The sequence below is a fragment of the Delphinapterus leucas genome, chromosome 16 (assembly GCF_059928025.1).
Source record: "Delphinapterus leucas isolate spDelLeu-1000000601 "Yukka" chromosome 16, BTC_Dleu_Yukka2, whole genome shotgun sequence".
NCBI lineage: Eukaryota > Metazoa > Chordata > Mammalia > Artiodactyla > Monodontidae > Delphinapterus > Delphinapterus leucas.
The window spans coordinates 40,797,475-40,810,560 of NC_143144.1; the positions used below are offsets into that span (position 1 = coordinate 40,797,475).

The 13,086-nt window shown below is 50.1% G+C and overlaps 1 protein-coding gene across 2 annotated transcripts in view; it reads right to left on the reverse strand.

The window, feature by feature from the left end:
- Positions 1–13,086, reverse strand: part of VSTM4 (V-set and transmembrane domain containing 4) — an 87,528-nt gene that overhangs the window by 49,695 nt on the left and 24,747 nt on the right. For both annotated transcript variants that reach the window (XM_022564492.3, XM_089897810.1), the window contains one exon: positions 7,682–7,789. In XM_022564492.3, the coding sequence (XP_022420200.1) occupies positions 7,682–7,789 (108 nt within the window). The remainder of the gene's footprint in view (positions 1–7,681; positions 7,790–13,086) is intronic.

Below are 13,086 nucleotides of genomic sequence, written 5' to 3' on the forward strand. Positions count from 1 at the left end.
TAGGATAAAATTTTGTGGGGGAAGTGGATTGAAGATAAAAATTCAAAGAGAAGAAGGGACAATATAAAATTTCTAACGGCTAACATTTGTTTTGGAGTCTTTTTAAATCAACAGATGTAGTTAAATTCATGATACTTAGATGTAAAGGAAAGATTTAATCATTTCTTTTTTTTTTTTTTTTTGCGGTACACAGGCCTCTCACTGTCGTGGCCTCTCCCGTTGCGGAGCACAGGCTCCGGACGCGCAGGCTCAGCGGCCACCGCTCACGGACCCAGCCGCTCTGCGGCATGTGGGATCCTCCCGGACCGGGGCACGAACCCATGTCCCCTGCATTGGCAGGCGGAGTCTCAACCACTGCGCCACCAGGGAAGCCCCAACCATTTCTTTTTAAGATGTCAATATTTGCCTTGGAAATTACATCCTTTACAACAATTTATATTTATGATGAAAAAGTTTAGATGTCAAAAATAAAAAACGTTCAATGATGCAAAAATTTTTAAATGATTTTAGGGGCTATGCAAACAAAAATATTTGAAGACTACAACTTTGTACTCTAATTCAATCTTCACAATAACTTTGTCATCATACCTATTTTACAGTGGAGGACACTGAGGCACAGAGAGGTTAACGGCCTTGCCCAAGGTCACACAGCTAATATTATGGGCTGAGCTGTACTCCCTCCCAAATTTATATGTTGAAGCCCTAAAGGCCAATACCTCAAAATATGACTGCATTTGGAGATAGGGCCTTTAAAGGAGTGAGTAAGTTAAAATGAGGTCATTAGGGTGGGCTGGTGTCCTTATAAGAAGAGATTAGGGATACAGACATGCACAGAGGGAAAACCATGTGAAGACACAGGGAGACAATGGCCACCTATAAGCTTTGCTATGGCAGCCCGAGCAAACTAACACACCTGTGAAGGGACAAAACTGGGCAGCCTGACTCCAGAGCCCTCTTGTAACTACTCCACACCATTCTCAGAGGAACTGGGCGGCTGGTATTAGGGCTCCTACAGATGAAAGAAGTAGTGTCCAGGATAAACAGCTGGTCTCCTATCCCAGGGCTGGAGCAGGGCAGAGCCGGGACTGGGCCCTAGAGAACCCCATGCTCTGACCTGTTTGGGAAAGTCTGGTCCAGAGGCAGTAAGGCGGGTAGCCTGCAGATCAGGAAGCCAGGGAGCAGGAGAGCAGCTGGGGGGCTCCTTAGTAATTGGCCATGGGGGCGGGGGGCTAACTCAGAAGGGCCAGGAGCCTGGCGAGGAGAGTCGGTGCCAGGCACAGGCCGTGCACCTCGGCCAGCACTTGCCAACTGAAGCTTATGAGGTCTCAGCCCAGTGAATGCAGGGCTGATGTCCCTTTAATGAAGAGGGACGGCCCAGGGGCCAAAAGTGATCCTGGGCACCAAGGGGAAGAATTATGGGCATCTCAGAAATAGACCTTGCCTGGAACCTCCCTGAAATACGCACAGCATAATCACTGCTGATTGCATAACTGTGTCACCTGTCTTAGCTAGGGGTTCCCGGAAGCAGAGCCTGTAAGACAGGGATTCAAGGGCAGAGTCTATGTGGGAGGTGACCCTAAGAAACCCACTGGAGAGTGGGGAAGTGAGACCAGGAAGAGAAGAAAAGCAATGAAGGGTAATTCTGGAGCCAGTCTCCACCACAGGCCATAGCCTGGCACCCAGGGCACTTGACCCAAAGGCTCCCGGCTACACACAAGGCAACGAACCTGCAGAGAAATGAAAACTCGGGACACGGTGTTTTTTAAGTGGTGACTTGTGATCTTCAGGACTTTGAGGACTCTAAAAGAAAGGGCTGTTTTTCTCACCTCTTCTGATAGGAAGACATTTGTGAGCACGAGGTCCTGAGCCACCATTCCTCTGCCTTGTAGCCTAGGGCCACGCTGCACCCAGAGGCCACCGCATGGCCAAACCTCCCAGATGACATGTCCAGGCTGGAGGCCATCACTGCCACCTGGGACTGTCCCTGTCACCACTACCTACCCCACTATGGTTAATCTGGGGTGGAGGCAGCCATGCCCCCCATCCTATCACGCTCTGTAGCAGTGTTAGGGCCTCTGAGGTACGGCTGACCTTCCCCCTCATTGCCCCCCAACTTGCCTGCACCTTCTTCAGAACCCCAGGCCTTGCAGAGACTCTGAGACAGGTCCTGTGGACGTTCCTGCTCCATTCACAGAGCATTCTGCACGCACGGTGAGCACAGTGGCATCCCCTGCACAGGGCCCGGTGCATTTGCACGGTGCTCTCCCAGCATCCTCCTGCCCCAGCACAGGCAGGCGCCCTGCAGCCTGGAAAAGCACCATCTGCGTCTCTCTGGAGGGAGGGTCAGGACTGGGATGCCCTCTTCCTACCCCAGCCGTTTCCTCTGCGCAGCAGGGTGCTCCCGCCACGCCAAGCTCAAGGGCCAGCCCCTCCAGGAAGCAGCCCTGCCTTGACCACGTTTCCAGGCCGGCACGGTTACAAGGACAGGTAAAGCCGTCTCCCTCAGTCACCAGGTGGAAAGCGGAGGGGGACAACCAAGTTTTCTACCTCCTGTTGTCTTGGTACAAAGAGCATTTTAGGGCCACAGCTGTTCAGTGAAAGCACCAGCGCATAAAGCTCTCTATCTAGAGTCATGCTGTCCTGTATGGAAGCCGTGAGCTGGGGTGGCTATCAAGTACGGGAAATGTAACTGGTCCAGAATATGATGTGCTGGAACTGTGAAATCTTAGGGGCTCAGGATGTTTATTTGGGGCCTGAGAAGACCTGCTGGATTTCAGCCATCATATGAAAAAAGGAATGTAAAATATCTCTTTCAGAATCTTTATGATGATGCTTGTTGAAATGGTATTTCAGATATATTGGGTTTAATAAAATGGATTAAAATTAATGTCACCTGTTATCTTTTTACTTTTTAAATGTGACTACTAAAAAAAAAAAATTGTCCAACTAATGCACAGCCCACCTTGTGTTTCTACTCGGGACAGTGCACAGGGGGGTTGTATCTGCCCTACTCGTCGGGAGGGCTGAGCCACCGTCACCATGACTACAATGGAGGGATGCCACCCGGAGAGGTGGACCACACACAGAAGAAGGTGGCCCCTGGAGCTGCCCAGGCCCAGGACTGGCAGAGTAACTTTTATCCCCATTTCACAGTGAGGACACCTGGGGCTCAGGACATTTATTTGGGGCCTGAGAAGACCTGCTTTACAAGTAAAGGAGCTTGAATCCAGGCCCTAGGTCCAGCGCTCTATTCACGAAGCTACTGGGAAGGCTTCCGAGAACCCACTCGGGGAGACGGGCTCCCTTCTGATGGGGCAGTGGGCCCAGGAGAGCTCACCGAGCCTTCCCACATGCTCTGATGACCAAGCCTGTGTCTCAGAAGTGTTTGGAGGTGAGAGCTAATGCTGGGGTGTCCCAGTGTCCAAGCGTCTCTGATGCCAGGCTGGTGAGCCCTTCATCCTCCCCAAGGTCCCAGGAATACCTTGTCCACAGCCACCCCATTCCGTACCTGGCAGCCTCCTCCCTCCACTAAGTGGGGCTGTGAGTGGGAGGCAGCGCCCCAGGTCTCTCTTTCTTGTACTTCTGGGAGAAAAGATCACAGGCCCTTCGATCCCATCACCATGGGTAAGCAAGCAGAGAGCCAGTATGTGGCAGGCAGATGTAGGTGCCTAGCAAGCCGTGGGGAGCCTGGCTTTGGAGCCAGGGTTTTAGCACATCGAGTGCAAGCTAAACGCAGTCATGACAAACATGAGAGCCGAGACAAAGGGGCTAGACCCCTCTCCCTCTGGTTGCATGTGCCTTCAAAGCCGTCCTTTTAAAAGCTCAAACATGGAAGGCTGAGGGATTGTTGGGGCCACACCAAAGCAGCAGGTATGGACTCATTCCGGAAGAAGCAAAGGCCTTTGAAACCAGTGTGCTTGAAAATCCACTAGAGTAACGCCACCAGGATTGGTGCATTCCAGGGTGACTCAGAGCTGCAGAGGCCCTGGGATGAAGTTCCGGGCACCCCGGCACTCACAAAGATTAGGGATGGAGACTCACAGCTCAGAGGAAAGTAGAAAGTAAGTCACACGTGGTGCAATTAACTCCAGCTCTATGAACAATGAGCGCCCTAGGAGGACAGGGTGAGGGCAGGGCAGCAGGAAGGTGAGAGAGAAGGGGACTGGCCCTCAGGTCCCCTGGCTTCCAGGATGGAGTGTGTGTATCTCAGGGGCCCAGCGGGAGATCACATCAGGAGCAGACAGCTACTCTGACATCCTCTTTTCAGACAGATCTTGCCGAGCAGGCGGGAGAGCGGGTGCCAGGCTGTCCTCTGCTTTCCACGTGTGTGTGAGAAGCTTGCAAACCTGCGTGCTCTGTGGCTCCCACGCAGGCAGGAGGATGCAGAAGGACCAACAAACACACACTTGCATAGGAAACCCAGAAACTGTCTATATAACAAGGGGGTCTGGGCCTGATTTGATTATTGTGCATCCAGGGAGCACAGTTTATCTATGAGTTTCATTTCAAGATAGTAATGGGATCATTTCAAAATATTCATTGTAAAGAGAAGCGCTGAGTAGGCCAGAGTGAAAAAGAACTGGTTCTAAGGCCTTGCTACTCAGAGTGAGGCCTCCCATCATCAGGGTGGCACTGCCTGCACTTCTCATTAGAAATGCAGACTGTCAGGCCTGCCCTTACGCTCTGAATCAGAATCTGCATTGGAGCGGGTTCTCAGGTGAGCAGTCCGTTCCTGAAGGTTTGGGCAGTGCTGTTCTAAGCCTCTCAGGTCCAGGTGAGGGCTAACGCCAGGCCTAACATGCACAGTCCTGCCAGGGATACAGGATGCCAGCCTGCGGGCAGACGGACGCCAAGCCCCCGAGGAGCTGCGGGAGCCGTGAACTGCTGTCTGGGGAGGACCTAAGCAACAACGGCATTGAAGGCTGAAGGAAAATTCCTCGGCAACGTCAGCCCCCAGATGGCTGAGGTTTTCTTGAACAGAAACACGGAGGCTGAGGATCGGGCTGGGCTTGGGCTCTGCCACTCCCTTGTTTCAGGACTTGATCAAGCTCCCCAGCTGTGTCCTCTGTCAAATGGGAGCAATATGGGCTGTCATTCGGGCTGGTGGTGAGGACTCATGAGAATGTGGAGGGGCCAGCAAGGGGTCTGGCCCACAGCAGGTGCTCAGGCAAAGCTCTTGACAGCTCATAGGGCTTCAGACGCTGTGCACAGGCACACACGAGGCCATCTGGAGCCCACTCCCGGGGGCACGAGGACAGCTAAGATCTGGGTTCTCAGTGGCTCTGTGGGAATCCTGGAGCTTATGTCCCAGTCTGCCTTGTTGGCTTTGGAGGAGAAGGATTTCTCCTGAACTGCCTACGTTACTTTGTTTTCCTGCTCCTCCCCACGGTCTAAGAGGGCCTGCACTCCAGGCAGATTTCTCTATCATGCCCCTGAGCCCAGGCAGAGGTGCCTTTTGAGCAGAACAGGCTTGAAGACTGCCAATATGGCATGAAAACTCCAACAGCTGGGAACAAAGCAGCTGGGAAACAAAGCCATTTGCCCGCCATTTGTTGAGCAGCTGTCATGAGCCGAATTCCAAGGAGAATGGGTCAGATGCATGGTCCCTGTCTTACACACCATCCTCCTGGAGGGAGGCAAATACATTTGCACGTGTGCAACATGTGCCACAAGCTCATCAAAGCCATCAAGTCTTTGGAACAGGAGAAAAGCTCGGCCACCATGGATGAGGTATGTGCAGGCGTGGAGGGAGGCTCTCAGACTGCAGCACAGACACACAGAGCACGGTGTGCAGGGCACGGGCTGCGGAAGAAGGACCTGGCTAGAGCTCTGGCTCTGCCTCCAGTGCTGCATGGCTCTGCGCACCCGTCCAGCTCCCCACCCCTTCTCTCCACCCTGCTCGGGCCCTGGAGGCTGACCTCTGTGCACGTCCTCTGGCTTCCAGTCTGGGTGGTAGGACCAAAGGAAAGCAGCCATGGGACACCTGAGGGCAGGGGGCAGGGAGGGGCTGAGGAAGGTAGGCTCCTGGCTCCCTCCCTGCTGCGGCCTGGTTTGGCATTGCCCGAGTCCCTCTTCTAAGGCTCTTATTGGTGACAATTCTCCCACAGCTGCAGCTCTCAAAAGTTCCAGAAACCTCTTCTCCCCTTGTCCCCTAAGCTCTAGGGTGGAAACAGCATCCCCCGGGTGCTGGTCCCTGAATGCCTTTCTCTCCCTCCCTCCCAGATTCCTTTAGCCCTGACTGCACCTCTGGGGAGAGTCCCCTCTGGCAACTCTGCTCAGTTCCCCTGTTTAATTGTCCCCCTAAGCCATGACCACCAAATCTAATACTTCCCAGCTTTATGACCTTGGGCTAATAATAATAATTATTATATATAACTATAACCATAGTCATCATAAATGCAGGACACTTACAAGGAGCTGGAATGGGTAAAGGGTTTTATTTGTGGGGAAGGGTTTTATTTGTGGGGTTTTTTTTTTTTCAACTTAATCCTCACAACAACCCTGTGAGACTGGTATACTGGTATTTTCCCCATTATTTAGAGGGAGAAGGTGAGGCACGGCAGGTAAGTCATCAGCTGGTAGGTGAAGAGTCGCCATTTGAACCAGAGTTATTCTAATTCCAGAGCCCAGCTCTTACCCAGATCATCTCTGGGAGCTGCAGGGGCCCCATCCGTTTCAGAAATTCTGAAGTCGGGGTGCACAGGGAGGGTATTTCAGAGGAAACAGGAGCTGGTGGAAACGCGACCTGGAGGTTTGGTGAGAGGCGGGGACTGGAGAGAGAAAGCAGGCAGCATTCACAGGGAGATAAGAGTCAGAGTCATGAGAACTGTAATCACTAAGGAAGGAAGAGTAAAGCAAGAAGGGGCTAAGGACAGAACCCAGGGGACAGGCACACCAACAAGAAAGGAGACGAAAGGAAGGGAACACTCAGACTGGACAGGAAGAGAAGGGAAGGGGTGCCTTTCCAGTCCCATCTGCCTGCCAGGCACAGTGTCAGGTACTGCAATTAAATTATGAACACACAACATTCAATCTAAGGAAGGTGGTGTCCATCCCATGTCATTTAATAAATGAGGAAACCAAAGTTCAGAGTGGTTAAGGAACGTGTCAAAAACTCAGTCTTAAGTGGCAGAGCCAGAATCAAACCCAGGGTCATCTGACTCCACAGCCTCTTCTGGGAGGAAGAGAGAGGTAAGGGCCCTCAGAAACCACCGAAGGAAGGGATTTGAGAAAAGGGGGTACTGAAATGATGTCAAGAGTGGCCACAGTTGATTTTAGCAGAGTCTAAGGTAGACACAGCTCCTCACTCACGCTGCTTACCAGTCACAGGTAAATAATCCCTGACTCAGGGCGCATCTTTCAACGAAAGTGATACTTTGCCCAACATCTTCCACCTGTCTGTGGTTTGGTTGTGCTCCCACTCCAGACATGACTTTTTTTTTTTTTTTTTTTTTTTTTTTGCGGTACGCGGGCCTCTCACTGTTGTGGCCTCTCCCGTTGCGGAGCACAGGCTCTGGACGCGCAGGCTCAGCGGCCATGGCTCACGGGCCCAGCCGCTCCGCCGCATGTGGGATCCTACCGGACCGGGGCACGAACCCGTGTCCCCTGCATCGGCAGGCGGACTCTCAACCACTGTGCCACCAGGGAAGCCCCCAGACATGACTTTTATCTGTTCTCTTACCTCTGGATTTCCTCTTGCTAAACACAGACTGCCAGATGATGGTCAGAGTGAAGAGCAGAACGCTGAGAATCCCCACACAGCACACGAGCACAGCATACACGTAGAGGTCTGAAAGGCAGGGACACGCAGGTGATTGTCGGGACAGGCCACACCACGGGAGATGCTCCAAATAAAAAAAACTTCACACATTATCAAAACTCAACTCAAAATGAACCACAAGCCTAAATGTACAAGAGAAACAAGAAAACTTCTGGAAAAAACATAGAAGAAAAATCTTTGAGATCTAGGACTAAGCAGAGAACTTTTAGCCTTGACACCAAAAGCACCATCCATATGAGGAAAATTAGAAAAATTAGATTTCCTCAAAATTTAAAACTTTGCTCTGTAAATACCCATATGAAGAATGAGATATCCCATATATTGGGATAATATCTATCAGAACAGCCAAAATAAAAACTAGGACAATACCAAATGCTGACAAAGATACAGATAAGACATTGCTGGTGAGAATGTAAGACGGTGCGGCCACTCTGGAAAAGCAGCTTGGCAGCTTCTTAAAAGATACACCTACGACTATCATGCAACTCACCAACTGCTCTCTGGGGCATCTGTCCAGAGAAATGAAAACTTAAGTTCACACGAAAACCTGTACGTGTATGTTTGCAGCAATTTTATTCATAATAACCCAAAACTGGAAACAGCCCAGATGTCCTTCGGTGTGTGAATGGGTAAACAAACTGTGGTCCATCCACACCATGAAACACTTCTCAGCAATAGAAGGGAATGAACTATTGCACAAAGCATTATATTGAGTGGAAAAAAAAATTCCCCCAAATTACATACTGTATGATTTTATTTATACAACGTTTTTGGAACGACAAGATGATAGAAATGGAGAACAGATTAGTGGTTGCCCGGGGTTAAGGAGGGAACAGATGGGAGAAAAATGAGTCTTGCTATCAGGGACCCTTGTAGTGATGGGAATGTTCTGTATCTCGGCTATATCAACGTCAATATCCTGGTTGCAATGTTATACTACAGTTTTGTAAGATGATACCATTGGGAGAAATTGGATAAAAGGGTACCAACTGGTACAAGGAATCTCTCTGCATTACTTATTAGAAATATATGTTAATCTACAATTATCTCAAAATAAGTTTGTTTTACGTTCCAATGATTCAATCATGTCCATGTGTATCTTAGTTCAGGCTGCTATAACAAAATACCATAGACTGGGTGACTTAGACAACAAACATTTATATCTCACAGTTCTAGAGACTAGAAAGTCCAAGATCAAGGCACTGGCAGGTGCAGTGTCTGGTAAGGACTCTATTCCTGGTTTGGAGACGTCTTCTCTTGGTATCCTCACGTGGAGGAGAACAGAGAGCAAGCAAGCAAGCTCTCAAGGATCCCTTCTTATAAGGACACTAATCCCATTCATGAGGGCTCCACGCTCATTACCTAATCACCTCCCAAAGGCCCTACCTCCTGATACCATCACATTAGGGGTTAGGATTTCAACATATGAATTTTAGGGGACACGAACATTCAGACCATAACAATATACATCCACTTCTTAAACTCCAGGGATCAACTTTGTCACCGATCTGATTGATACGATGCCCAAACTGCTCAGAAAGCAAAAGGGAAGCTAGAGTCATGATTTTAATCTTCTATGAAGCAAGAGGCTGCAGATACTTGAACTTAGAAAACGTTTGAACTTAGCAAAAATGTTTCTCTGCTGACAAATTTCTTTAGCCAACAGACATATTCAGTCTGCTCTTAGGTACAAGAAATATAATGATGAACATCCAAAGGTCTTCTCGTCAAGAAATCAGAGGGCTGCATGGTACCTGAACCATAGAAATACGTGTCCAGAACCAGAAACACGCAGAAGAGGGACCCATCCCGGTTGGGGCGGTTGGGAGGGGCTTCCCAGAGGACTGGACCTCTGTGGTGAGTCGTAGTTAAAATAACACAGACAATGCAAAAATACAGAGAGAGAATAGAGAGAGAGAAAAAGTCATCAGCCATCCATCGCTTTGAGTTAACTACTGCTGTACTTTATGATGTATACGTATAATTTTTAAATTAAGATCCTACTGTTTTATATCTTTCTTTTTATTTAAATTTCATTTTCTCATTATGATCTCCTCAAAAAGTGGTTTTAATTTTGAAAACTATGATAAAAGTTTGTGGTATTAATACATCATCATGAGAGACTTAACATCTTATCATTGGCTACTCAAAGTGTTCCGAACGTCCCTATAATAAATGATTCTTTGATGAGTATTCACAACCTTAAACCTTAATGAGTCTCTCACACTGTGTTCTCAAGATTAAAGTTCCTAGAAGTGGAATTGCTGAGTCAGCAAGAATGCACTCGGGACCTAGAGAAGTGGCTGATCAAGTGCTTAAGCTGAAAAAGCAAGCAGTAAGCCTACTGGGGTGGCTGCCTTCTGCGGCGAGCCTGGAGAAGCAGGTACGGCTATATGGTCAAGGAGAGGGAAGGAGGGGGAATGGGATGGAATCAGACATCTTGGGTTCCCCTGGGAGGCCCGGGGATGTCCCTGCCCCTGGAGTGCCTCCCTTGGTCTCAGGTTCAGCCAGCATATTCACTTAAGCTAGTTAAACTAAGTAGAAAACACAATAGGACGAGGTTGCAGGTGAAGGGAGCACTTGCACTAATATTTAGGGAACAGGGCAGGTGGGTGGGAACGAGAAAGAGTGTCCTACAAAGAGAGCAGGAGCCAGGAGCCAGTCACAGGAGCCGAGGAGGACCCAGTGAGAGTTCTAGAAGCCAAGAGAGTAGAATGCTTTAAGAAAGATTCTCTAACAGCATCACGTACTACTAGAAAACCCCCACTGGGATCTCCCACTAGGAAGCTACTGGAAAAGTCCTGGAGGAAAGCCCTTTCAGTGTGATGGGAGGGACAAAGCCAGGTTGCAGGGGTCGAGGAGCTCCATGGGCTATGAGGAGACTACATAGAAATAGAGAAAACTCTCTCCTGTAACTGAGCTCAAAACTGCCTTTCTAAATAGATGCCTGTGTCTCGGATGCGTGGGTCTTGCAACTTAATACAGCAGAGAACTCTGCAAGTGGTCACTTAGGAGACAGGCTTGGGCCTCCATTTAAACAACATGAAATTCCAAGGGACAGAGCAGAGGTCACAGACTGGGACTCAGGACAGGATACAGGACAGGACAGAACACGGAGGACATAAGGCCAGTCCTGGATTTACACAGTGTTGAGCAAACTATTCTGGGAACAGGGCTGCAGAGCCATTTCTGGCACCAGAGGCTGGGAAACAATGTGGTCACAGTGCCAGGCAGACAGAACGGGGGCTGGTGGGCGCAGCATCTGCCTGAAAAGGATTCCAGAGATTCGGGCCCCGGGACCAAAAGGCAACAGCAATTTCGCTTCAGTCTTGGGATGGAGAGAAGAACTACCTTCCTAAAGTTTCTGCACTGCTGGAGCGAAGCGACCTAACCCACAAGCTCCCCTCTTCATCAGAACTCTTTCTTTGGTTTCGGGACTGCAGGAACCAAAGGGGGAACAAGGTCGCAGCGAGACTCTCCCACGAGTGTCCCCAGAAGCATGCTGCAGACATCTGTGGCCCACTCTCAGGCAGGAGGCAAGGGGCACCAGGAGGCCCACATGACGGTTTCAGATCACAGCCTCCTCAACGCGCACAGAGGGGGCTCGCCACAGGGAGCCACAGCTGCAGTCATAAAACATCTGGCCTGTCTGGAAGGTTCAGCTACGCTGCCAAGCACACAGGCCCTCCAGGCTGTGGACACCGGCCAGCAGGCACCAGCCGCCCGCACGTGGGTCCCCACAGGCCTAGGATGGATCATGCCTGCTCTATTGTATTCTTGAAGCCACAAGAACATTAAAAAGTGTCACCTTGTAGGAGGAGGAAAAACTCAAGAAGAACACCTGAGTTTCCCTGGATTGGGCAGCAGCCACTACCCCAAGGTGCTGACTTTTTCCTCTGTTCCAATCATTCCTTTGCTGCACAAAGGCAATCTCCCTGCTGTATCTACTCAGAATGCTAAAACCACCTCCCCTTTCTCTGAAAACAAAGGTTAAACCCTGAGCCATTTGAGCCGGGGTCACAAACTCCCAACACTCCAGGGATACATTTTGCCAGCAGGCTAGAGCCAAGCTCTGCCCCGATGACACAGGCAGCCACAGTGCAGCTCCAGACATCGTTCTCAGGCTGGAATACTGGCCCAACGTTGCCCTATCTTCTGTCTTTTCCTTTACCTTTTATGTAAACACCTCTCTAATTATAAATGTGGGCCAGAGGTTTTCAAACTCAGACCCAGCCAAACAATGCTTGCCTGGAGGCTGAATCCAAACCTTCAGGTTCAAATTGAACAAAACATCTGCACTTAACCACATCTGGGCTTAGCTTTTAAAATACCACAGAGCACTCAAAATAATTCTGAAAATCTTGTTATATTCTCCAAATTCACTTGCAGTTCCGTCTTCTGCCATTGGACTTCCAAAGACATTGCTTCGTTGGACTCAATTGCAAGCCGCCATGCAGAAAGTTATCTCCCTGCTGCCCCCGGCCCAGGGCCTCCCTGAAGCAGATGGTGGGGCCGGCAGGCTGGAGTGATGTGCACGTGGCAGGGAGCCCAAGACAAGGTGCACAACGTCTGCATGCCAGCTCCCACCCTCCCAGAAAGCCAGGCCACGCCAGGCAGAGCGGTCCCTGCTCTGCACACCTCTTGCCCGGCAACCCTGAGGCCGGCTGGAGTATTCAGAGCTGCTTTGAAACCCAGTGACCCCAGCATTCCTCAGCACAGGGAAGGAACCCAACTCCCCCCGGACCACTAAACCCAGAAGGTCAGTGTCCATCCTCTACATTTCCAGGGCAACGACAAATACCTAGATCACAGTTATGTTGAGAAAACCTCGTACTTCTACTAATTTTTTTATCCAGCCGGTGATAACATCTTGCTCAGGGAGAAATACCTGAGCAATAGCCTTGAAGGATTTTAACTCACTCCAGCGTCTCACCAAGAGGACTGACAATGCTTTTTTTTTGTGTGCTGCAGGCAAACAGCCAGGCCGAGCTAAGCCCCAGGAGGATGGATATCCGTCCTCAAGCCCTGCCGCAGCTCTCCCATCCAGGAACAAAAGGGCAAAGGCCTGGGATCAGGCGCTGGGGAATTTCAACTGTACCCCTGACCTCGCCAACGCTGTGGCTGGGTTAAAAAAGCAAAACCCATAGATGCTGCTGCCGCTGCTGCTGCTGAAATCACAGGGAAAGAGCACTTTGGACACAGCTGCTCTGAGGCAGGATACACAGTGAGAATTCCAATTCAGCCTTCCTAAAGGGGCCCAATTCTCTGTGTTGAGAAGACAGTGCATGTTGGCCTACAGATTTTTT